The sequence below is a fragment of the Brachionichthys hirsutus genome, chromosome 11 (genome assembly GCF_040956055.1).
Source record: "Brachionichthys hirsutus isolate HB-005 chromosome 11, CSIRO-AGI_Bhir_v1, whole genome shotgun sequence".
Classification (NCBI taxonomy): Eukaryota; Metazoa; Chordata; class Actinopteri; order Lophiiformes; family Brachionichthyidae; genus Brachionichthys; species Brachionichthys hirsutus.
The window spans coordinates 13,008,448-13,035,187 of NC_090907.1; the positions used below are offsets into that span (position 1 = coordinate 13,008,448).

Below are 26,740 nucleotides of genomic sequence, written 5' to 3' on the forward strand. Positions count from 1 at the left end.
TGTTTTTTAATGTATGGATTTTTATATATATATATATATATATATATATACCGTATTTTTTGGATTATACGTCGCTCCGGATTGTAGGTCGCACCAGCCAAAAAATGCATAATTAAGAAGAAAAAAACATATATAGGTCGCACTGGAGGATAAGTCGCATTTTTGGGGAAAATTTATTTGATAAAATCCAACACCAAACAACATATAGCACAAAGAACATGCTAACACGTTTACCAAAATATCAGGTTTTACTCCGAATCACGAAATCCAAGGAAATCTTCATACTCGGTGTCACTTTTGAACAACTCCCCCAACTCGGCAGGTAGACAAGACGCCGCTTCCTCTTCTACGTCGCTTACATCAGACTCGTCGTCAGTTGCAGTTCCAATTATTCCAGCCTTTCTGAATCCCGACAGGACGGTTTCGGTTGTCACTGAAGCCCATGCTTTGTCGATCCATTCAATGACTTCCAGGAAAGTTGCATGGCGCATTCTCCCGGTTGCCGTGAAGCTGTGCTCTCCATCCGTCATCCACTGCTCCCACAGGTTACGCAAAACTGACTTAAAGCTCCTATTCACGGAGATATCAAGTGGCTGGAGTATTTTGGTTAAGCCTCCAGGGATGATGGCAGGTATGGAGTTGAAAACTTTTAATTTATTTTTTAACTGTGGTGTGATGTGCGCTCTCATGCTATCCATCACAAGCAGAGCTTTGCGTGCTCTAAAGAAGCCATCCGGTCGCTTATTGTAGCACTTTGTAAGCCACAAGTTCATCATTTCTTGATCAATCCACCCTTTCGCGTTCACGGCGACTTCAACTGAGGAGGATTGGATTTTTGGCATGGTTTTTCGTTTGAAAATGACCATCGGTGGCAGTTTTGATCCGTCTCCACAACATGCCAGCACCACTGTGAAGTGTGATCTCTCATGACCAGTTGTAACGATATTCACACTTTTTTGCCCTTTCTCTGCAACACTTCGGCCCATGGGGATGTCAAAAGTGAGGGGGACCTCGTCCATGTTAATAATATGATCCGGTGTCACGTTGTGATCACTTACATGCTTTTCAATGAACGCGCGGAAACTGTCAACCTTGGCTTGGAAGTCCGCTGGCAGTTTTTGGGACAGTGTCGTCCTAGCTCTGATAGAGAGGCGTTTGCGTTGCATGAAGCGGTAACACCAAGAAGGTCCTCCCGCAAAGCCGTTTATATTCACCGCCCTGGCAACCACCTGGGCGTGGAGACGCAACTGCACCGTTGACAAACCTCTCCCAGCAGCACGTTGTTCAAGCACCCATGCGTGAACTCGTTCCTCCAACTGCGGCCACCTAGCTTGTCGCCCGCGATTAGCTTTCTTTGTTTTCTTCATTTCAGTAAGCGTAACCTCCGCTTTTCGCCAGTCCCTTACAAGTTTTTCGCTCACCCCAAACTTTCTTTCTGCTGCTCGATTGCCGTTTTCGGCTCCATATTTCACTATCTGAAGCTTGTAAGCCGCGGAATATGACTTTCTTTTCGGCGCCATTTTCATTCAGCCCTTCTAATTTGTGTTTTTAGATAACAGGTGTGACAGATAACTCTGAACCTCCAGAAACCGCGACAGATTCTGACGGGTCACAGAGTTCCCTGTAACACCTGTTATAGAAATGTGTAGGCTCCTGTCTCTGCGCTCACAGATTTTGTAAAAAAAAGCATATATAAGTCGCTCCGATTTATAAGTCGCACCCCCGACCAAACTATGAAAAAAACCGCGACTTATAATCCGGAAAATACGGTATATATAAATTATGGCAACAAAAAAACATTCCAAACACATGTTAACTATTAAATCCAAACCTTTATGTTTCAGCTTGCTGGCTGTAAAAAACAAATTCTGTAGAAAATTGGAGGATGTGAAGTTTCAGTAACGAAGGAAACGCTCGTCTTGCCTGTGTGACAGACGTTAAATCGACGGGCGCTGCAGCCACACGGTGAAAAACCTTTCTGTCAAGTCTCATCGGGTCTGAAACCAAAACGCTCAAACGTTGAAGTCGAGTAACGGTCCATTCATGTCTCTGGATCTAAATGGAGGTAGACGAACGGGTTCCGAAAGACCGCGTGAGAGGTCTGTAACAGACTTCATCATGAGCGTTGGCATGGCGACGACGTTTGCTGCCTTCAGGTCTGATGAGCAATGCGAGTGATTTTCTGCAGCATCTCCTCCGACTCCAGCTGCTCCTTGGTCAACAGAGACAGACCCAGCTGGTCCTCCTGCAGGGACACAGAGGTCGGAGAGGTCAGCGTCAGAGAAGGGGACGTTTTAGTATTTATTCCTATCCCCCCCCCCCCCCTCACTCAGGGATAAAAACATCTTTAACAATAAATCCTTCAGCTCTAAAGACAGACATGTCAGAGGAAGCATCGGGTTCCTGATTTGAAAGGCGCCGCTTGGCAGCCGTCTCGTACGTGTCTAAAAGGCTGAGCCATCTGCCGCAGGAAGTGCTTGGACAGGTGGACGGTCTCGTCCACCGTGAGGTTCAGACTGCCGTCAGTGATGTGCTCCTGGATCCAGCGGGGAAGCTTCCCGCGTTTGTCTGCGCGGCCGTAACGCTGCGGACGTGAGACATGGTGAGCGAGGACTGATCTTCAATCAGCGCATCGATTGGCTCCAGTATCGACCGATCAGAAACATCACACACCTTGTCAGCAAAAATCATGAGGCCGTAGTCGGTCTTGCCTCTGATGGCCCTGCCCACGCACTGGGCTGCGTGGCGCATGGCGTCAAACGTCAGGAAGTCGTTCTCTCGAATCTGAAAATGATCCCGAAGGTATTCCAGACGAGCCTGGAAGAGCCGGACGGGAACATTTAGCTTACATCACTGCTTCACGCATTTGAGGTTTTGAACCATACCCCCCCCCGGTGTAAATGAGCAGACTGGTCGTATATTTGACCTTTCTAACAGCCAGACGCCGGTTCTGACCTTTAGGATGCGACTCTGCGTGTAAACGTACGGAACTCCAAACATGATGACTGCTCGGCCAAAATGGTGCACTGAACAGAAACAGAACACGACCCACAGTCATGTTGGAACACACAGCGCAACTTTACACTTCATATTGGACACTACTGGATTACCCCCCCCCCCCCACACACACAGGACGATTACTTCACGGTCGTCTCACGAACACGCAGCGTCCAGAACGTTTACCAAAGTCTATGCCTTCAGACACTTTTCCTCTGGCCACAGACAACAGGATGGCTCCTCTGCCGTTCTCGCAGGCCTGAGGAGCAGAGGGAGGTCAAAGGTCAAAGGTTTGGGACTGAGCAGCAGGCACGTTTCACCGTTTAATATCTGACCTCCTGGTATTTCTCCAGGGCCATGCTCGTCTCGGCAGCATCCGGCGTCTCGATGAAGATCAGCTTGTTTCTCTGGATGTTTTCCAAGATGCCCTGTAAAAAACACACAATGTTGGATTGAGCATCGATTTAGAATCAGGATTGATGCTTATTTTCTAGACCTCCCAGCTGTTTGCCTTTTGTTCAAAGAAAACGGAATCAGAACATCAGATATGACATCAGACACTCTGAAGCGGAACTTTGACACTGATGACGTGAGTGTGAGCAGCAGTGAAGTGTGTGTGTGTGTGTGTGTGTCCACACACTCACCTGTTCATACCAAGACGCCACTATATTCTCCATGTAGACGTAACTCGTGAAAAATGCTACAATGCCATCAGGAACGATCGCAGACATCTCCAGGAGCAGGTTGCCATAGTTACGAATCACAGCTGAGAAAGAAAAGAACAATTACTACAAAATACTCAGTTACCTTGTGATTAACTGGCGACTTGTCCAGGGTGCACCCCGCCTCCTGCCCGATGTCGGCTGGGATAGGCTCCAGCGTGAAACCGGCGACCCAGAACCGGACAAGCGGATGAAGACGGGACGATTCCCGATCGTCCCGTCTTCGAGAGAAATGAACGAATGAACAAACGATATGTTTGTAATGTCCCCCAAAATAAAAAATAAGATGTCAAATTCAAACAAAAACGCTTCAACGAGACGTCCTCATCCTGCAGCGCCGCGTACGGAACTCGAATAAACAGCGACAGGCGTTTCCACTGACCAAAGTCTTCTCTGGTCTCGAACTTGGAGCTCAGCGCCACCTGGTCGTTCCCCCGGCCAACGATCTACGCAAGAGGGAAGAGAACGGAAACGCAGCGGCAGAACGTTCAGTGTGTGTGTGTGTGTGGGGGGGGGGGGGGGGATACACACCAGAGGACAGAGGCAGGTCCGCGCTAGCGTCATGGTGAAGGATGCCATGGTAACCGGGCGGAAGTCCAGGATTCTGGGATAGATGTCCAGGGGGGAGAGAGTCTAAAATGAGAGCAAGTTGGTCACTAATGAGTTAAGAAATCCCTTTTTGAACATCTGAAACTGTGATGATGAAAAGAAGAGCGAGTAGAGAACAAAGAGTTTCACTAACTTACCCCTGAGGTGATGACGACCGACTGAAATCTCTGAAAAACAGGTTTGATGGCGATAGACGGGTCCATACAGCTGAGACAGGAAACACAAAAACACGTCTCAAAAATCACAACACACAAAAACACGTCTCAAAAATCACAACACACAAAAACACGTCTCAAAAATCACAACACACAAAAACGTCACAAAAATCACAACGCACAAAAACACGTCTCAAAAATCACAACGCACAAAAACACGTCTCAAAAATCACAACGCACAAAAACACGCCACAAAAATCACAACGCACAAAAACACGTCACAAAAATCACAACGCACAAAAACACGTCTCAAAAATCACAACGCACAAAAACACGTCTCAAAATTCACAACACACAAAAACACGTCACAAAAATGACAACACACTAAAACACGTCTCAAAAATCACAACACACAAAAACACGTCTCAAAAATCACAACACACAAAAACACGTCTCAAAAATCACAACACACAAAAACGTCACAAAAATAACAACACACAAAAACACATCTCAAAAATCACAACACACAAAAACACGTCTCAAAAATCACAACACACAAAAACACGTCTCAAAAATCACAACACACAAAAACACGTCTCAAAAATCACAACACACAAAAACACGCCACAAAAATCAAAACACACAAAAACACATCTCAAAAATCACAACGCACAAAAACACGTCTCAAAAATCACAACGCACAAAAACACGTCTCAAAAATCACAACACACAAAAACACGTCTCAAAAATCACAACACACAAAAACACGTCTCAAAAATCACAACACACAAAAACACGCCACAAAAATCACAACACACAAAAACACATCTCAAAAATCACAATCCTGCAGCTGGAGCTTCATCCCATCAGAGACGCAGCAAGATGGGCCGCAGTGTTAAAGTCAGTGATTGAATAAAGGATCCGTAGCCACGCCCCGATCCGTAGCCGCGCCCCGATCCGTAGCCGCGCCCCGATCAAACCAATCCGTAGCCACCCTGAGAGCTCCTACTCCTCTCCTCACCTGAAATGCAGCACGGGGTTGGTGATGGTCGGCGATCTGTCTTCAAAGGGCTCGATGATGATGGTGAAACCTTTGAACATTGTTGAGTTCGTAAATTAAACAAACAACTTTTGGAAGCTGTCCAGAACTAAATGTCCGCCTCAAACCTAAACGCAACAACAACAACAACAGGACCAGATTCCCGGGATCCCGGTGGGAACGCCGTACCTTGGCTGTAGGTGCTGACCAGAGTAGCGAAGTTAGCGATGAGCGTCACGGCTGAGAAGTCGGTGATGTCGGAAATCTCAAGGGTTCGTAGGAGCGACCGCAGCCGCTCCGAACAGAACCTGGAGAGGGAGGGAGAGAGGGAGGGAGAGAGAGAGGGCGAGAGAGGGAGGGAGAGAGGGCGAGAGGGAGAGAGAGAGAGAGGGAGAGGGAGGGCGAGAGAGAGCGAGAGAGAGAGAGAGAGAGCGAGGGAAAGAGACTGAGAGAGGGCGAGAGAGAGCGAGGGAGAGAGAGAGGGAAAGAGAGCGAGGGCAAGAGAGAGAGGGCAAGAGAGAGCGAGGGAGAGAGAGTGAGAGAGGGCGAGAGAGAGTTTCCAAAGGACTGCCTGTGGCGTTGCCGTGGCGTTGCCGTGGCGTCGCCGTGGCGGCGGACACTGACCTGAGAGGCTTGCGGTCGATGCAGACCTTGTCAAAGATGTCCTTGAGGAAGTGCGGCGTGCTCTCCTGGACGACATGCTGGACCCTCAGACGGGACTTCAGGTACTCCAGGAAGCGCTTCAGGAAGCCAACAAAGTGCTCTGCGGTGCGGATGGTGCCGGGGACCGCCTCTACACGGGGACACGGGGACACGGGGACATGGGAACACGGAAAAACGGGGACCACGGGGACACGGAGACATGGGACCACGGGAACACCGGGACACAGAGACACGGGACCACGAGAACACCGGGGACACGAGAACCACGGGGACCACGGGGACACGGAGACATGGGACCACGGGAACACAGAGACACAGGAACACGGGGACACAGAGACACGGGAACACCGGGGACACGGGACCACGGGGACCACGGAGACACGGGGACACGGGGACCACGGGAACACGGGGACACAGGGACACCGGGACACAGAGACACGGGACCACGAGAACACCGGAGACACGAGGACAGGGGGACACGGGGACACAGAGACACGAGACCACGGGGACACGGGGACCACGGGGACACGGGACCACGGGAACACCGGGACACAGAGACACGGGACCACGAGAACACCGGGGACACGAGAACCACGGGGACACGGAGACATGGGACCACGGGAACACAGAGACACAGGAACACGGGGACACAGAGACACGAGGACACGGGACCACGGGAACACGGAGACACGGGGACCACGGGGACACGGGGACACCGGGAACACGGGGACACAGACGCCTTTAGGGTGTGGTCTGGGGAGAGAAAGACGGTCCCGTTCTCCCGTCCGTCCCCCTGAATGGACTCACCGTGAAGGATTTCATCTGGTAACACAGGATTAGAAAGGTAGACGTCCGTTTCCCTGGCAACGCTGGCCTCCTTCAGCCCCTCCACCAGCCGCCTGTACTCCTCCTTCAGTTTGGCAGCGTCCGTGTCCTTTATCCTGTCCGGCAGCAGGAGAGAGGAGGCGCAGAGACCGGTGGGACGGAGTCGGTGGGACGGAGTCGGGGGAGGCTCCCGACTCGGTTCCGGTTCTTACTCCGGTTCTTACTTGTGAACGGCGTTCTGCAGCGTGTCCACGTTGTTCTGACAGCGGTCGAGCGTTCGTCTGGTGATGTTCACACTCATGGAGTCGATGCAGACGTTGTCTGAGGAGCGTGAGGAAGACAGGAGGAAGAGGAGGGTAGTTCAGCAGCCAGTGTGTTACGTTATGTTCCTGCTCTCTCTCTCTCTCTCTCTCTCTCTCTCTATCTATCTCTCTCTCAGCCCAGCCGGTCAGACAGATGGCCGTCCACCATGAGCCTAGGTTCTGTCCAAGGTTTCTGCCTGTTAAAGGGAAGTTTTTCCTTGCCCCCGTCTCCAAAGTTCTTGCGGGTCAGGTTGGGTTCTGTGCTTCCCTGCTAATCCTGTAAAGTCCTTGAGACGACTTCCTGTTATGATCTTTACAAATAAAACTGAATTGAATTAATGAGAAGAAGAAACAACACAAAGAACACTTAGAGTCTAATTTCAGCAATCTGAATGAATGGATGAATGAATGGATGAATGAATGGATGGATGAATGGATGAATGAATGAATGGATGAATGAATGAATGAATGGACGAATGGATGGATGAATGAATGGATGAATGAATGGATGGATGAATGGATGAATGAATGAACGGATGAATGGATGAATGGATGGATGAATGGATGGATGGATGTCGGACTTAATTCTGCTTGCCTATGTTATGGGCCTCATCAAACACCACTACGGACTTCCTGGCCAGCTCTTTGGACACCAGGTCCGCTATCTTGGGGTCCAGCAGGTAGTGGTAGCTATACACCACAATGTTGGCGTGTAGGATCTGAGAGCACATGAACACATGAACACAGGAAACAGGAAACAGGAAGAGAGGCGGGGCCATTCAACATCAAACAGCATCAAGTATCAGGACATTATCCGGTACAGAGACGCTGCGGTCAGATCGGCTCCTGAGGAGAACCGCTCAGACCCGAGTGGAACCTGCCGGGTTCATCACGACCATCTCAGGTCCTGCAGCGGTGCCACGTACCGAGTGGCGCGCCAGGTAGTACGGACACCAGCGCTTCCTCCTGCCGAAGTCTTTCAGGTCGTCCAGATTGTAGATGCCAGGAGGAAGAGGCACCTGTCGGCCGGCGGCATCGAACTCCTGCTCAGGAAAAGAACGAGAGGGTCATATTCATTCATTCATCCATTCATTCAGCTTATTCCTGAAACGGGAACGTTTAGGAAGCAAACGCGTGACTTTACACTCGAACCACGACCACCATTACTTTTCTGATCTTCTCTGGATCAACTAGAAGGACGGGTTTTAACGGGTCTGACATCTGAAGATGTCTGAAAGGAAACGAGGTCATCCGATTTATTGAATTATAAATTTCTGTATTTTATTTACCATGACAACGACTGGCCGGAGTCATGCTGGGCTCAATTTGAGTGGATGGAGATCAAATTTGAGGAAGTGAAATGACTCAAATGGAAATGAAAATCCTCTGATGAGACGCCACGACTTCAGGAACTCCGTCTTACCTCGTAGAAGCGACACGCAGGCAGGGTTGTGTTACTGTGGCGTTGTGCACGGATATAAGAGGCGGTCAGGCTGTGGCACTTCCCATCAACCTCCTTACCGAAGCGCAACGCGCTCACCTGGAAGCAGGGATCCTTGTTAGTTTGGGTTTGGGTTACGATCAGATTTAAATGTGTGTGACAGCGTGGTCCTGATCTCTGCCCGTCTGATCCCTGCCCGTCTGATCCCTGCCCGTCTGATCTCTGCCCGTCTGATCTCTGCCCGTTTGATCTCTGCCCGTTTGATCTCTGCCCGTTTGATCTCTGCCCGTTTGAACGTGTGATCCTGATCTCTGCCCGTTTGAACGTGTGGTCCTGATCTCTGCCCGTTTGATCTCTGCCCGTTTGATCTCTGCCCGTTTAAACGTGTGATCCTGATCTCTGCCCGTTTAAACGTGTGATCCAGATCTCTGCCCGTTTAAACGTGTGATCCTGATCTCTGCCCGTTTGAACGTGTGGTCCTGATCTCTGCCCGTCTGTACGTGTGATCCAGATCTCTGCCCGTTTGAACGTGTGGTCCTGATCTCCGCCCGTCTGTACGTGTGGTCCTGATCTCTGCCCGTCTGTACGTGTGGTCCTGATCTCTGCCCGTTTGAACGTGTGGTCCTGATCTCTGCCCGTCTGTAAGTGTGATCCTGATCTCTGCCCGTTTGAACGTGTGGTCCTGATCTCTGCCCGTCTGTACGTGTGGTCCTGATCTCTGCCCGTCTGTAAGTGTGATCCTGATCTCTGCCCGTTTGAACGTGTGATCCTGATCTCTGCCCGTTTGAACGTGTGATCCTGATCTCTGCCCGTTTGAACGTGTGGTCCTGATCTCTGCCCGTTTGAACGTGTGGTCCTGATCTCTGCCCGTTTGAACGTGTGGTCCTGATCTCTGCCCGTCTGTACGTGTGGTCCTGATCTCTGCCCGTCTGTAAGTGTGATCCTGATCTCTGCCCGTTTGAACGTGTGATCCTGATCTCTGCCCGTTTGAACGTGTGATCCTGATCTCTGCCCGTTTGAACGTGTGGTCCTGATCTCTGCCCGTTTGAACGTGTGGTCCTGATCTCTGCCCGTCTGTACGTGTGGTCCTGATCTCTGCCCGTCTGTAAGTGTGATCCTGATCTCTGCCCGTTTGAACGTGTGATCCTGATCTCTGCCCGTTTGAACGTGTGGTCCTGATCTCTGCCCGTTTGAACGTGTGGTCCTGATCTCTGCCCGTCTGTACGTGTGATCCTGATCTCTGCCCGTCTGTACGTGTGGTCCTGATCTCTGCCCGTCTGTACGTGTGATCCTGATCTCTGCCCGTTTGAACGTGTGAACCTGATCTCTGCCCGTTTGAACGTGTGATCCTGATCCATCTCGGACGCCAGTTGTTCGTACCTCCGGATGGATGCAGAGATTTTTCCTGGAGGAAAGGGCCAGAGCCAGGAAGTTGTTGCGCTCTCCAGTTTGCTTGGAATAGAACTCCATCAGCTTCCTCAGTTCCTCCACGACCTGCTCGCCGGGCAGGACGCCAAGCTCTGATTAATTTCCAAGGAATATTCGTAACATTTTTCCACGGGGTTTCAAAATGATATAATTTTGTTTGATGTAGCTGACCTTTTCGATCTCGGGAACGGTTCTGGAGCAGTATATTAGCTTTGTCACCTCCAAAGGAAAGGCCTGTGAGAGGGCGAGATTGAAGCCGATATCAATATTCTCATCTCGACTCCAGCTCAACCTCAGAACACACAGAATCGCAACGAACTCAACGAACTCACCCTTTGATAAGCAACGATCAGAGACAGCAGAGAGACGGTCTTCCCAGTTCCTGATGGCATCTCCAGGACTCCGTGACCCTGGACAGCAAAGCGCAAACACACAATTACTCCTGAGCAGCTGCCCTGCTGCTGTCAGAAAGCTCAAACGGATTATGATTTAAACTCCACGTGTCATTATTTATCTCCATTACAAAAGGGAATTCTGTCCAACAAAGTGGAGAAAGATAACTGCTATAAACACAGAAGAATACTGGTATTGTGTTAATACTGGCAGACCCCCCCCCCCCCCCCCCCCCCGCAACATAACATCAGGGTAGACACCCAGCTCGTCTGCTTCCACTCTGTTAGTACCGGTAATATACCTTCGCGTCCAGCGTCCTCTTCAGCTCCAGCATGTAGGAGTACTGCTCAGGGTAAATGTAGTCGTACGGAAAATACACCAACAAGCCGTCGATGTTGAGCCTGGAACGAAACAGTGACGTAGAACGCCTCGCTATTGGTGCGCCAGCGATCAGCTACAAATGCAAATCTTTACTTTTAACAGACATAAAACTAAATGTCAGGCAATGAGACTAACCCAATGCCATGTTGGTTTCAGGTCAATGTGGGCTAACACCAGTAGCTAAGCTAACAATAACAACGTAAAATGTATGCATTATTTTTGTGTCAATAAAAACACCCACTTCATGTTGTAAAGTAGCGGCTCCTCTTTCTCCTCGTCACTTTCTCTGTTTTATAAACGCCATTGATAAGTTTGTTGTCAGACAAGCCGCGAGATTCCACCAGCCGGAAGTTCTTCTTCTTCTACGTTTTATTGTTGGCATTAAAAAGGATTTGCTGGAATTAACCTCCAAAAATCAATGGAATGATCGCCTTTATCCGTGGGTGACTGATATGTTGATACGTTTTCTTTGAGACAATACGCTATTAAAATGTTATGTTTACTGTGTTTATTTTTATTATTTTGGACCGGAAGTCAAATATTACCGGAAGTCAAAGATTACGTCACGTCCGATTTGACAGTCAATGGAAAAATAATATTCGCTGAAAATAAATAAAACAAAATTAAAACAGCTAAATTCAACGTTACTCTGTTTTTTACACAGACATTTATTAAAACTTTGTTTTCTGTGACTTCCAAACTTAATAGGTTGATTTTATTGGCGGGGGGGTTAAATGGCACACAGCTATTATTGTTTATTATTATTTATTTCTAATTACTTTTATTTGCTTTCTCTTTCAATGATTGTTCATTCTAACATGTATAGCATTATATTATCAAGTTGAAAATAAACAGTCAGGTTGAAGTTGCTATCTACAACCACTGGGTGCATCAATACAAACAAACCGATCATTGGATGTTTACTCGTAAATCACAATTATCTCGATTCAGTACTTAAGCAAATAAGTGAATGAATGAATGAGAATGAATGAATGAATGAATGACATTTTGTCCGTTCTTACCCTGGAAGTAGTATTTTCCCATTGCGTCTTTTTTTGCAGTTCCGAATTGTGACCACAGGAGGGCGATAAAACGTAAATAAATTAAATGGGGCGATCAGGGGTAAATTTGAAACGTGTTCATCAGTTCGGGAATTTTTTTACTCTCCTTTAGTAGCCATAATTAGAAATTGCAACAAATTATTTATCTATTTTAAGATTTTCTAAGCTCCAAGTTAATTCAAAATGATCATCTTCAGAGACATTTAAGAGGTAAAGTCTCTAATTAGAAACTAGGGATTAGCTCGCATTTTGCACCTACAGCACGACGTTTTTCATTAATACAGATCATTTGTATTAATGTACCCATCAGACACCATAAAACCTTGTGCCATGTAATGCACACGAATAAACAGGCATCGGAGTGATGATCATTTTAATATCCTAGCAGTCCACTAGCCATTGTTCCATGTTAAATCTATATTTTATTTTAAGGTACAGTTTTAAAGTGAACTCAGGCACCAAAACACAGGAAGATAAAACACTTATTTAGTTTTCTTTTTAAAGTCGACGTGCGGTCCCTACTTTTGTGTTTCTGCTCTTGTGTGAAGAATTTTCCGTGATGCCTCAGTTTTCTTTACAGGAATGTTTTATTCTTACAGACATCATATATGACATAATAATAACAATAAGAATAATGCTAGTGTGCTAATGCAGATGATGAACGTTAGGGAGGCTGACAGTGAGCCACACCCTCGTTCAGAGACCTTTGTCTAGCGAGCAGCGCGTCTCTTTAGCGGCGCGTTTTTACGTGTTGGAGCGTCAGACTGAGCTTCTTCGGTCTCCGTCTGATAAACGGAGACACGCCGGGTCTCTGCCGCTCGACGACGGACGGATCCACTCATCTTATTTACCTCCGTTTCATCTGCCACTGATTAAATACACAAAGTGAAGATGCTAATATTCAATTCAGCAACAAAATCAAAGGACTAAAGCATGTCTAACTTTAATTATGATGCAGAAATGTACATTTGAAGAAGAGATTGTTCGTCGCCGTAGCAACAGTGAGTCGGGTCATTTATATCCGACTCAGCTACGAGACGGAACAGTTCAGGCCGCAGCTGCTGTTCTCCTCTTTTAGCTTATAGTTTCAGAGTTTATGAGACGGAGGTTCGGCTTTATTCAAGGCTCCCAAGGACCGGCCTGTTGCCATGGCAGCCGTCATGATGGGCACCGACGTCTTAGCGCTGAATTGTCCTCTCTGAAATCACCCACGTAAACGAAGAGTCTTTGGAAAGGGACATTTTGTGTTCACGGCTCGCAGCGGTCGTCCTCAGCCTTGTAGCGGTCCATGATACTCAGGACGTCCTCCAGGATGGATGGGCCCAGGTCCAGATCCAGGCCCGCCATGGAGTCTGAGCGTGGCACACCGGTGAACGCTCTGAGACCGGCCGGCTGGAGGGAAGCGCGAGGCGAATCGCTGCCCTCACTCCTCAAATCCTCATTGCTCAGGCCGGCGTCAGAGTCCAGGCTGAGGCCCCGACGGACGTCCGGGGGCCCGCAGGTTTCCGACAGGGAGTCCTCCGAAGAGGCCTCTGAGAAGGAGCCGGAAGAAGGGACGAGCCTCCGGATGGTGGGGGGGAGGGAGACGTCACGGCAGGGCTCCGAAGCCAGCCGGCCAACGCCGCCGTTCTCAAAGAGCGATAGCGTCGTGTACTGCTGGCTGCCGCAGCCGGTGACCTCTGTGGGGCGCCGCTCTGTGCCCAGCGAAGGAGGGGAGGGGTCGTCCAGGTGGAGGCGTGGGGGCTTGGGCGGAGCCTGCTCGTGGGCGATGAACACAGGCAGGGAGACGGTGGTCTTCAGGAGGCCGCTGGAGGAGTGCTGGTAATGGAATCCGTTGTAGGAGTAGTCGTGTGGGTCGTCTTTCACGGAGAAGCCGCCATCCAGGCGTCGCTCCACGCTGTGAGAACGGCCGTTCTGCACCCGACTCAGGGTCGGCAGCATGCTCATCTTCCCCTGGAGGAAGCCCACGTCTCCAAACATGTCGCCTTCCCCTTCAGGGCCCACATGAGCCCGGTGCCGTACATCGCCCAGCGGCGGACTGATCATGTCCCCCGAGAGGACGTCCCGGAGCCTCATCCGCTTCCCCTTCTTTGGGGTTGTGGTTTTTAAGTAAATCGGTGTCTTTGCAGGCATTTTGCTTCAGATATCCGCCTCTTTGTCTGAGAGAAGGGGGGGGGGGGGGGTCCTCCTCTCTAGGGTCCTCCTCTCTAGGGTCCTCCTCTCTAGGGTCCTCCTCTCTAGGGTCCTCCTCTCTAGGGTCCTCCTCTCTAGCGTCCTACTCTCTAGCGTCCTACTCTCTAGCGTCCTCCTCTCTAGCGTCCTCCTCTCTAGGGTCCTCCTCTCTAGGGTGCTCCTCTCTAGGGTGCTCCTCTCTAGGGTCCTCCTCTCTAGGGTCCTCCTCTCTAGGGTCCTACTCTCTAGCGTCCTCCTCTCTAGGGTGCTCCTCTCTAGGGTCCTCCTCTCTAGGGTCCTCCTCTCTAGCGACCTCCTCTCTAGGGTCCTCCTCTCTAGGGTCCTCCTCTCTAGGGTCCTCCTCTCTATGGTGCTCCTCTCTAGGGTCCTCCTCTCTAGGGTCCTCCTCTCTAGCAACCTCCTCTCTAGGGTCCTCCTCTCTAGGGTCCTCCTCTCTAGGGTCCTCCCTCCTGATCCGTTCCAGCCAGCAAGACAAACGACGTCGAGTCTAAATCGGGCGTCAGCGGCTCACAAAGAGTTCATGAGAAGCTCTGCTGGCCCTACACTCTGGTCCGTGCAGCGATAGCAGCCCCCGGGCTGTGCCTGACGGGGGGGTTAGGAAGGCCTTGACCTCAGCTCAACTACCTGTCTTTTTCTCATACACAGAAAAGCCATATCCAAGCAAACACTGGGCCTTTTCCCTTCCACAGGCCACGGGGATGAAGGGATGAAGCCGCTATTCCCCGGCGGCCCCCGCTGTCTGCCGTTGGGGGGGGGGGGGTCTCCTCAGCGCAGAGACTTCAGGAATGTGGCATCGAGAAGCTGGAGATCTGTGAGGACAAGCGAGACAGAAAAGAAGTCAGATGGCGATGAAGCGAGAGGAGAGAGAAGCGTGGGCGATAAATGGAGGGGAAGGGAGGGGAAGGGGGAGATTTACGAGCCTCTCGTCAGTGAGCCAGAGGACACGGGACGAAAGACGCCCCGAGAAGTGGCCAGGCTGGCCCAGAATACGTGAAAATGTGCAGCTTGAGGTCTCGTGGGTGTCGATTCAGTGCGTCCACATTCCCAGAGACGCCGGATTACACAAATTATTGAAATTGTTGCCTTTAAACTGTTTCGGCCTCACAAGCCCGCATGCTCATCGGCAGTGGCAGACGTCTGTGATCCTATATGCTCCGTTGGAATGCGACTCTGTCAAATACAGAAGGCTGCTGTTCTTTATTGAGCGGTCAGAGGAATCACCACAAAGAGATTGGAATCGTTTGAAGAATAGAACTAGAAAAAAACATCTAAAAAAAGTGAACGATCCGCCCAGGGTAGCAGAATAATCCGTGTTTCTGGGAGGCCAATCCAATCGTGAATGCAGATTTCCTCTTCTTCAGTTTTTCTCAGAGGACTTTGGGCTCATCGCTATCTAGAAATGAGAGAAACCAGAGCATGAGAAATCACAGCGTCTCCTTGTGACCCCTGACCTTCGCCTGACCTTGAGTTCATATCCTCTGTGCTGACTGAGGAATGTGACCATCAGCCGCCTCGCTACTGCGTAGTGACAGTTTGGAAAGGGGATTCGGCTCCAGCTCGGTTTGGCTCATGTTTATTTTAAATTGTTTTATATTTTCAATTTAGCGTCAAATCACATGAAGACAATTTTAGATGCAGGGGGGGGGGGGTCTCCTCAGCGCAGAGACTTCAGGAATGTGGCATCGAGAAGCTGGAGATCTGTGAGGACAAGCGAGACAGAAAAGAAGTCAGATGGCGATGAAGCGAGAGGCCTGGCTGGCCCAGAATACGTGAAAATGTGCAGCTTGAGGTCTCGTGGGTGTCGATTCAGCGCGTCCACAGAAAATATATTTATATTTTCTTCGGAATCTGAAAAGGTCCCGAGGATGTCGAAGGTCCGCATCCAGGTTTCCCTGCATGGCTGAACGTCTTTGATTGATATTTCTAAAGTACAAGAGTTTTAATAGAATGAGAATGAATCCGAGTCCTCTTCTGATTCTCGTCTCTTCTGAGTTCTTGCGGTCTTTGGGAATCCACCCGGCAAATAGACCAGTGTGTGAGCAGCGTGGAGAGCTGCACCAGTTCTCCCTGACGTACGCTGGGACAAAAGACGTTTCTCCTTTCTATAAAGAAAGCTGTCGGCTGAAATGGTAGAACATCAGTCGGATTGTTCGTGCCGCGGAGCTTCTGTCAGGAAAGTAAACACAAATGATGATTTCTAATAGACTGAGGAAGCGATAAATACAAACAGGCTCTTCTGGTCATTTTCAGGTAACTCTGAGGTGAGTTTAGCAGAAAGCTGCTCCTTTCTTGGACGTCTGTATTTCATATAATCGTATCTCTACGTTTGATTTGAACAAGGTCAGATTGATCGTGACTGATGTGACTGCTGTTGAGGGAGACGAAGGATCGTTTGCAACGTGTGCTTGGAGTCACGCCGACACGTATCTGATGAAACAGACGCGTCCCTGGAGACGTCGTCCCTGAAGACGCCCTTCATCGTTCCCTCCCATGTCATACGGACACAGATCTCAGGAAGCTTCTCTGCTGAACATTTAATATTTGATTTATAAAATTAATGACATTCCCATCTACCACTGTTGTTATTTGGGTTTTAGTGGGCTATTTGGTAAATAATAGCATGCTAATATGCTAAATGAAACAATATGGACACTGCTATATTTTATGACAGTGGAACTTGTATTTACCGGGTTTCTGATGTACCTTGAACGCAGCATCAGAACAGAAGACCGACTAATGGCATTTGGAATTCTGTGTCTCCAAACGGCCTCTGAATCAGACGCCCTTTCAGGGTGAAGGAGCAGCAGCTCGCTGAACCACCCCCCCCCCCCCCCCCCCCCTTCCTGTGAAACCCTACATGACCTGCATTTTGGAGTCTGCGTTCCATCGCTTGTTTTTCCCCAATTTCTTCAGTCCGCACGTCCAAAAAGCCGTAAATAAGAAGGAAGAGTCTCTCCGTCTGACTGTAAAACCATCTGAGCAGCTCAGCCTCATGTAAGTCCAATAGAATGAGCGTTTCATTCATCATGCAGGCAGCAAAGAGGAAAGGACAATAAAGCGGCACAAATGAATGACCACAACAATGCAAATATAAAAGAAGACACGTTTAGGGCTCGGGTGGAGAAAGACCTGCCGGACCGCTGAAGGAAATGTTCTCGCTGGATTTCGGGTGACCTGATGATCCACAGCTGTTCCTTTCAGGAACTTTCAGGGAAAAGATCATCCATGAAGACGAATTAGATGATAAATCTACGTCAGCTGACAACAAACAACAAGTCTGCGTCACTAAAACTACAAAGAATTCAACATTAAACAAACGCTTTGGTCACAATGAGTTTATCTAGAAGTCACAGATCCTGGGTCAGTGGAGAAATGGTTTGGATCTCTGATCAATGAGGAGTCAGGCCCTGGTTACTGATCCATCATCCAATCAAAGTACCGCTTGCTCACTATTGTTCCAACAACTTCTAGTGACGCCAAGCATCCAGCAGTGATCTGTGATCAAAGGGAATTCCACAACAACAAGAAGAAACAAATGAAACGGTTTCATTTTTAATCAGAGAACTGGATAAACGGTTCCTCACAGCCACTCTAACCGGATTAATCCCGATTAATCCAGAATCTGATGTTACAGCTGGTCGCCTGATCTCCAGTCCTCCCTGAGAGCAGGAATCCGGGACGATGGTGATGCAATCGGAGGAGACTGGACCCGACATCTGGTTCTACTCTCAGGCTCCTTCCGCTGCTCGTCTCCAGCGGGACAGGCAGTTCAGTGAGCCCTGTCATCTTCGGACACGCGTTTCAAACAGATGCGCCTGAACGCACCGCGGTGACCTGCTGCCTCTGTTGCTGTCCGGAAGCCCGACTGTTGATCAGTTTGTTTTACGTAGAGATCGGGCTGGTTCTGTGGCTGGTTAGCACAGAGCGGCGTTATTATTCTACCGTACACAAGATAATAAACGTTTAAAAACAACAGCAACAAAAACCTCTTCTTCTTCTTTGGACTCCATGAGCTCAGCCTGGAAAGTTTTGACTATCAGTAAGACTATGAGTAAGTATTCGGAGTGAGTGAGTCAGCTGTGTCCCCTCGACGAGCAAAACAAAGAGATAGAGTCCAACTTCCTCCGCTGCTGTAGCCGGGTCCTCCCGAAGACCAGCGCTGCTTCGACCCGCTAGCACTAGAACTGTTTACAGCGAACAGTTCCTACATTTTAATAACAATTTGAACTGTTCTTAAATAATATCGTTCTTCTTCGCTGACAGTAACAGCTATCTGAGTGACTGGACACGTTTTAAAAGTCTCTGATTGGCCTTCCCTTCCACAGACCAATGTACCTGACTGCTGACCTGAATTGGGTGAGAATGTTCATCGAAACTGCGTCTGTGTCTGCAGCCTGACGACGCAAATACCTCCCCTAGAGAGACTCCGGCAGCTGAAGACGCTTAAAACACAAAACATTGCGTAACTGGAAGGAGGGTTTAGGGATGGGGTTTAGGGTTAGGGTTAGGGTTTAGGGTTAGGGTTAGGGTTTAGGGTTAAGGTTAGGGTTTAGGGTTAAGGTTAGGGTTTAGGGTTAAGGTTAGGGTTTAGGGTTAAGGTTAGGGTTTAGGGTTAGGGTTAAGGTTAGGGTTTAGGGTTAAGGTTAGGGTTTAGGGTTAGGGTTAAGGTTAGGGTTAAGGTTTAGGGTTAGGGCAACATTTAATCTGATGTTCTGCTCGGACTCGCAGGTGTCTCAAAGGTGAAGAACACTGCGTGGATTGAATCCACTGGACTCCAAATATAGGAGATTCTTTCCATGTATTTAAAACAGTGCGCGCGTCCAGCCCGAAGGGCGCGTCTCACGCAGCGAAGCCAGTGCGCGCGTTTAAAAAACGTCCCGCAGGTCAGTGTGTCTTCTTTTTGTTATACAAACAATAGACAGAAAGAAAGAGGAGGACAGACCCACGAAGAATAAATGACCAAATTATCCCAAAGTAATCCGATTACTCACAGGATGAACCGTCGTTCCGCCGACACAGGTCGCCTCTTATCTCTGGAGCGCTCTGGATGGAGAAAGTCAACGAGGATCAGCTCAACCTCGCGCGAGACGTCAAATACCAGAAATGAACAGGTCACATCCGGTTAGAGTTTCAGAATAAAATACTACGTATTGCGGTCGGCCCGCCTTGCGGTGCACGCTTAGGAGGAGGATACGGTCCGTGAATCTTTATTCGAGTTGATTCCGTCTTATACACAATAAGGTAACTTATTTGATGTATTTTTGTTTTTAAATTACAATAATCCAGATTGAAAACAAGGCGTTTTCCTTTTCGGAGGAAAAAGGGAGAAGTAAAATTGTAATAAGCAATTTTATTTTCAGTTTCTGCTATTGTGCAAGACAATATAAAATCAGTAGAAAAAAGTATGCTTTTATTTCGATTTCTGGGGCCGGATGTAGTTATCTGGTTTCAAAACAAGAGCATCAAATGTGGTGGCACGAGCCCCCGCCCCCGCCGGCAGATTACCTGTGACAGAAATTGAAGAATGGGCGTCATGTTGTTGGAACGCTGAAAACGCTGAACGTTCTATTCTACATCGGATTAGCATATGGCGCTCCTGTGACGTAGCCATGTATTCACATACTGCTGGATTTTCTACATTTTATACTTTAAATCACTTTTCTGAAACTTAAATTCTTTGACATCAACAATACATTCATGAACATAGGCAAAAAAAAGTAATCACGTTTTATCTCACATTTATCTAAAAATAAAAATCTTACATGCGTGCATGATTTTGCTAAAGATAAACTTTTGCATTGTATTTTATTTAAAATAATCAGATTCTTGCCAGTTTGTCACACCTAAATCCAAAATAAATGGCATGTTAATAGGCCTTTTATTCAGTCAGCTCAGATAGTTAACATTTAGGAGGCAGTGCTTTGATCAAATTCACCATCAAAGTAAAGAGAGACGTCTGTTAATGGAGGACGGCCTCAGGAAGACTCTGGTTAACAGGTGTGAATACACAAACGGCCATCACACCTAAAGCTGCTACGTCCAGACTCCTTTCATCCTACAGATGAAACCAATAACTCATGGCCAGACGGAGGCCCAGCTTACTGTTGTTCTTGTGCCACTGATGATCGATTTCTAAAAAAGGGTCTGCCCCTCAGTTTGTATATTGTTAACTTGTTTAGGAATTATATGGACAGAACTCGTTTATTTAAACTCCTCCAGCCTGCATTTGAAAAGGAAGCTTCATTAATCTGGAAGCATTTTAAAACAACGCTGGTTCAAATCGCTTTAAATTAGGCCTCACATTCACACACATTCACACACATTCACACACATTCACACACAGTCACACACAGTCACACACATTCACACACATTCACACACATTCACACACAGTCACACACAGTCACACACAGTCACACACACTCACACACACTCACACACATTCACACACAGTCACACACAGTCACACACAGTCACACACATTCACACACATTCACACACAGTCACACACATTCACACACATTCACACACAGTCACACACATTCACACACATTCACACACAGTCACACACAGTCACACACATTCACACACATTCACACACAGTCACACACATTCACACACATTCACACACATTCACACACAGTCACACACATTCACACACATTCACACACATTCACACACATTCACACACAGTCACACACATTCACACACAGTCACACACAGTCACACACAGTCACACACACTCACACACAGTCACACACATTCACACACAGTCACACACAGTCACACACATTCACACACATTCACACACAGTCACACACAGTCACACACATTCACACACATTCACACACAGTCACACACAGTCACACACAGTCACACACAGTCACATACATTCACACACAGTCACACACAGTCACACACATTCACACACATTCACACACAGTCACACACAGTCACACACAGTCACACACATTCACACACATTCACACACAGTCACACAGTCACACACATTCACACACAGTCACACACATTCACACACATTCACACACATTCACACACAGTCACACACATTCACACACAGTCACACACATTCACACACAGTCACACACAGTCACACACATTCACACACATTCACACACAGTCACACACATTCACACACAGTCACACACATTCACACACAGTCACACACAGTCACACACATTCACACACATTCACACACAGTCACACACATCCACACACATTCACACACATTCACACACATTCACACACAGTCACACCCCAGTTGGCGGCTGCTGCCATGCTTGGCAAACAGAAGGTTATTTATTACATGTTGTTTTGGCCACAGCGTGAAAGTCTCTGCAAGAGGATGGATTGGTTAAACTATAAACAGCCACCCAACGTTTACTGCTGTCTCAGTTACACTTACTGGGGCACAGCCTCTGAGGGAGCAGCCCTGCTAATGAGGATTTAAGAGATGGAGAATGCAGACGCTTGCTGCTTGCTGGTCAGGCTGCAGACACATCTCATTTACAGCTCCTGTGGGATGCCTCAAGGCAAATTAAATCCATTCCCTCTACACTCGTCCAGAAGGTGTGTGTGCTTCGGGCCGTGTCTGTAAAGAATGGTGGGCGTCTTTTCCACTGAGGCAGCGTCACACAATAAAAGTGCACGCAAGCAGAACAGTCTCCAAACAACAAGACACTGCTTTCAGGGTTTGGGCTGAGCATGAGCATTTCTGGCACATCCACTTTTTAAATTAGAATTTAGACTTCACTGTGAGACCGGAATATCTTTGCTTGTGGCCTTCATCAGGGCCATTAAGGCAAATCCATGTTGGTGCTGATTTCCTTCTGTAAACATAAAAGTGGAAACTTATAGTTTCTGATGGAATTTTCTTCAATTTAAAGATAAACGTAAGAAAAGAAGAAGCTAACACGAGCTCTTTTATCTCTCTTTGCTCACTCTATCAATCTCTCTCAGTGTGTGTGTTAGGGTGACTGGAATGTGTAAACTGGAGCCTGGAGTCTGTAAAAGATGCGGCCCTATCAGGCAGCAGTAACATGACATCACCTAAATAAATCAAGATGTAATCAGCTCAGTATGGGGCGGGGCCACACGAGGATCGACGAGTGACCTTTCTCTTTGCACGTTTACACACACACAGTCCAGCAGGCTCCAACCACCCAGGTGAAGCCCCATGCTGAGACCCCCCCGGAGAGAACGTTGTCTCTCCAGTTCTGAGGGGCAAAGTAGGGGGAGGGTGTGTGTCTGTGTACTCTTTATTAAACCAGCACCAAGAGGATACTGGAAACACGTGAAGGAATAAAACGAAGCAAGAATGAAGTGTGGAGAAACGGGAAGGATCGGAGGAAAGCGATTGTGTTTGTTTGCCCTCGGTTTCGTGTCAGCAGGACTGGAGACAGAGTTGGCCTGGCCTCGCTCTTTGTGCATGATTATGCAACCGGCTTACTCAGCCAGGTGGAATTCATTTGTCCCGATGAGACATGAAATCTCATAGATTTCACAACGGAACAATCAAGATGAATAAAAAAGTTCTGGAGCTGAATCACTTCCTGTCTCCTTCCCATAATGATTAGTGACTGGCTTTAGGAACTTTTTTTTTGTTGAACAAATTGATTTTTAAATCGTTTCCTGTATGTAGTTTGGAATATACATGTCTCTCAGTATGACCAAGGATATAGCTTGTTTAGGCTATGATAATATCACATACAGTGGTACCTCAGCTTACGAATTTAATCCGTTCCGGGACTAGCTTCGTAACGTGAAAACTTCGTAAGTAGAGACGCATTTTGAATGTAAATGCACTAATCCGTTCCAAGCCCCGCAAAAGTATTGTAACGGTTCATGTTTTAGGAGTGTTCATTATTCCTACGCTGCAGAGAGTCCGCAAAGGCATCCAGGGAGGAGGGGCGGGGTGTGTGTGTGGGTGCCGCGAGGAGGAGGAGGAGAACGGGAGAGCTGCGGGAGAGCTGCGGGAGAGCTGCGTAGCTCCCGCAGCTCTCCCGTTCTCCTCCTCCTCCTCGCGGCACCCACACACACAGAGAGTTACCCGTCGTGTGCTTATTCCAGCGTCCGACGGACGCTACATTATGATATTTTTTTTAAATATTAATCTACCTGTTAGCTGTTACTTTTTGTCCTCTTTGTTTACTGGTCCTTTGCGGTGTTTTCTGCCTCGCGTTTCTTGAAAAACTGATCCGATGACGTCTGCTTTTGCCGGCTTTTGACAATCCGTCGGAAATGTGCGAGGCAGACGTCATCATAATGAGCAATAGCCCGACTTGTCAACACTTTTTCCGGGTGACACGAGGGGGACACGAATAGCGTGCTGGGATACACGCATACGCAACGGGTTGCCAGGCAGATTTTAGGCGATAGCCAATGGCAGAGCAGCTACGAGCAGCTATTTTTGACTTCGTAGCCTGAAACGCCTCCGTAACGAGAGGCAATATTTTCCCATTCAGAAACTTCGTAACCTGAAAATTTCGGATGTAGGGACATTCGTAAGTAGAAGTACCACTGTAATCCAAAACTGGTTCTCCTCACGCTTCACTGAAGATGGTCAATACTGTATAATGTCCCAGTTTAAGGCGGTATTACTGCAGCAGTGACTCCAGATGTTTGTAGGTAGTTTTCTGTATTAGTTCAGAATTACATTTCCATGTATTTCAGTCTAGATGATATAACAATGTTGAGATTCTGTTATTTGATAAACCATGACCTGATTGTTGAACTAAACTGAATGTGAATGCGTTTCAGGGTTTACGATGGATTCCCTTTCACAACTCGTAGTTTTTTTTTTGTCCTAACATCTGTTGTCTCATCCTGTCTTTCATCATCTGGATAAATATCCTGCAGCACTTCAACATCAACCCTAAAACTACTGCCAGGGTGAATCTGACATTAAAGTCCCTTTAAAATTCTTTTGCAAAACCAACCCTAACAATATACTGACCATACAGCCCGCGGCGTTTAATACAGCGTGACCTCGTAGTCCGGAATTCTGGGAATCTCTGATTAAATGAGAGTTCATGTGTTTCCAGTTAGTTTGCTATGATTGAAGAAAACGGCTGGGCCTCCTCAAGGGTGATAGGATGAAGAGAAAAAAGGGAGACAAAGAAACAAAGAAGAAAGAAAAGGCACAAAAAAGAAAACAGAAAAGGCTTTTATTGAGCCTGTTGGTCACGCTTATATCCGGTATATGGTGAACCTGCAGTGAGAGAATATGAAAAGGTGAAAAGAGCACATCTGATCAGAGGGATGACCTTGGAGAAACAACCTTGAGGAAGTGATTTCCAGCTGTTCTTTTGCACATTGCAGCTTGATTTATTCTGCATAATGGAACCGCCCATCTCTTGATTTTACACTGTAAATACGGGTGAGTCAAACGGTTTGGGGAAACCATAGCCTTAAATTCTCTGATTCTCTCTCTCTCTCTCTCTCTCTCCCTCTCTCTCTCAACCCAACCGGCCAGACAGATGGCCGTCCACCATGAGCCTAGGTTCTGTCCAAGGTTTCTGCCCATTAAAGGGAAGTTTTTCCTTGCCTCCGTTGCTCTTGTGGGTCAAGTTGGGTTCTGTGTTTCCCTGCAGGTCTTTCCCTGCTAATCCTGTAAAGTGCCTTGAAATAACTTTATGTTGTGATCTGGCGCTATATAAATAAAACTGAATTGAATTGAATTAAATTGAGTTTATTAATCACATTATCTGAATATATTTAATATGTGCTGAAGTAACTCCAGTCCTTATCATCATTAGATACATTCTAAGACATCATGCTGTATTAAACATAGTTCACTTTGGTCATTTTGCAAATGTCACCTCCCAAACTAGCGCCGCTCCTGATCAGGGCCAGAATCAGAATCAGAAACCTTGTTTGGTGCAGTTTGAAGACATTCTTTAATTGTTCAAATACTAATCACAGTAGTAAATACAAGATGGAACCACAGCATTTCCATCCCAGAAATGAAATGACGTTTGCTTTGTACACAAAGCTGTCCAAAATCAATTGTTTACCGAGATCAAAGATGAACTAAAGTTTACAGGAAGTCGATCGCATTTTAGGACACAACATGCTCTGGAAATGATCCTGGCCACCCCAAAACAGTTCCCATTTGTGCCATTTCACGTCAACAGAAGAATACGTTTTTCCTTTTGCTATCCTTTGGCGGCATGGATAAATGTATCCATGTCTGGTTTCCTTGGCTCCAAAGTTCAAACCAATGAGGGCCAATTAGAAAGGCTTCCGTGCTACTGGGCCTCCTCCTCGCGGGCCTCCTCCTCGTGGGCCTCCTCTTCGTGGGCCTCCTCCTCGTGGGCCGGCGCTCTGAACGCAGGACAGCGTTTAGCTTTCTCCAAGTGTTTTCCAGAGAGCGGTTGGAAAAGAAAACAATGAATGACGCAAGAGGACACGGGGCAGAATAACACACAACGCTAAATACGTCGCTGCTGGATTGAAATACTGAGCCGTTCATGTAAACACTTCATAGACACACACACACACACACACACACACACACACACACAATCAACATGTTTAACCCATTCTAGCTCTCTTTCATGCAGATATGCAGAGCCGATCCTCCCGTCTCTCTCTCTCTCTGGTCTCCTTCCGTTCCCACAACAAACCTTTCCGCCTATCCTCTGGCCTCCCTGAAGCTCTTTCTCTCTCTCTATCCCCATCACCCCCCCTACCACACACACACACACACACACACACTGTACCAAATCCCAGGGTCATCCGGCGGGCCAGAGCCGCTGCTGCTGGAACAAACACACACAGAAATAGACAAAGGCAGAGAAAGAGAGGAAGGGATGGTCACCTCTGGGCAAGAACACGGCGTGTTTGTGTTCAGCCTTTTAAGAATTTGAACAGATTTGATCTTTAGGGAGTGACATGGGCATTATAGCTACCCTCGGACATTTCTATGCCGGACTGTTGAATTCCATGAATAGGTTGATGCCGACTCGTAATAATGACATACGAGTACAAACACGAAGTATAGCACCTCATTAAATGCCATGCAGCCTGTGTAGAGAGGTTCTCCTGTGAGAAAGCTTCACATCATGACGTCACAGAAAAGGGCAATATAAGAATAAGGTAAGAGCAAACCATTCAAACGTGTCCATGTGTCACACAAACATGTGTTTGATCCTGGACACATTTGATCCACGTTTGATCCTGTGTGTCCGCCTTACACAAACATACATGTTTATGTGAGAGGCGGACACACAGGATCAACCTGGGAACCTTTACGGCAACACCAACATCCAACTCCCTCTGGAAACCGGAACACGTAGTTATTTGTAGTTACCTTAGTTCTCAATATTTAAGATATTAGACTTGTAATGAGTTCCTTGTGTTGACTGCTGCTGCTGTGCAAGTAAGCAATGAAGAAAACAAAAACCTTAGCCCCAACGGCCCAACAGAAGTTATTTACATATATGAATGCAAACCATGATGCAGCAGTGGCGATAAAGACCGTCATGCAGAGGTAGCGCTGTCCTTATT

General features: G+C 47.7%; 2 protein-coding genes across 2 annotated transcripts; both read right to left on the reverse strand.

Moving 5' to 3' along the window:
* Window positions 1-1,839: 1,839 nt before the first annotated feature.
* Window positions 1,840-10,923, reverse strand: ercc2 (excision repair cross-complementation group 2). Its single transcript, XM_068745641.1, has 22 exons — window positions 10,876-10,923; window positions 10,514-10,591; window positions 10,353-10,415; window positions 10,134-10,247; window positions 8,736-8,852; window positions 8,239-8,355; window positions 7,908-8,031; window positions 7,235-7,331; window positions 6,993-7,126; window positions 6,147-6,315; window positions 5,712-5,830; window positions 5,505-5,574; window positions 4,466-4,535; window positions 4,251-4,352; window positions 4,102-4,165; window positions 3,642-3,763; window positions 3,333-3,425; window positions 3,184-3,256; window positions 2,956-3,026; window positions 2,674-2,817; window positions 2,441-2,584; window positions 1,840-2,245 (listed from the first exon to the last, which is right to left on the reverse strand). Exons 1-22 carry the CDS (start codon window positions 10,906-10,908, stop codon window positions 2,153-2,155), a joined length of 2,211 nt encoding a protein of 736 aa, XP_068601742.1. The 5' UTR covers window positions 10,909-10,923; the 3' UTR covers window positions 1,840-2,152.
* Window positions 10,924-12,459: 1,536 nt separating this feature from the next.
* zgc:154093 (uncharacterized protein LOC777623 homolog) lies at window positions 12,460-14,901 on the reverse strand. The gene has a single exon (XM_068745528.1). The coding sequence runs from the start codon at window positions 14,147-14,149 to the stop codon at window positions 13,265-13,267; it is 885 nt and encodes a 294-aa protein (XP_068601629.1). The 5' UTR covers window positions 14,150-14,901; the 3' UTR covers window positions 12,460-13,264.
* Window positions 14,902-26,740: the final 11,839 nt, after the last annotated feature.

Coding starts and splice junctions, on each gene's coding strand:
- ercc2 (XM_068745641.1), bottom strand. CDS start 10,908: ATGCTGGAGCTGAAGAGGACGCTGGACGCGAAG. Junction 7,127..7,234: donor CTGCAGAACGCCGTTCACAA/GTAAGAACCGGA, acceptor GCTGCCGGACAG/GATAAAGGACACGGACGCTG. Junction 5,831..6,146: donor ATCGACCGCAAGCCTCTCAG/GTCAGTGTCCGC, acceptor CTCCCTCTCCAG/GTTCTGTTCGGAGCGGCTGC.
- zgc:154093 (XM_068745528.1), bottom strand. CDS start 14,149: ATGCCTGCAAAGACACCGATTTACTTAAAAACCACAACCCCAAAGAAG.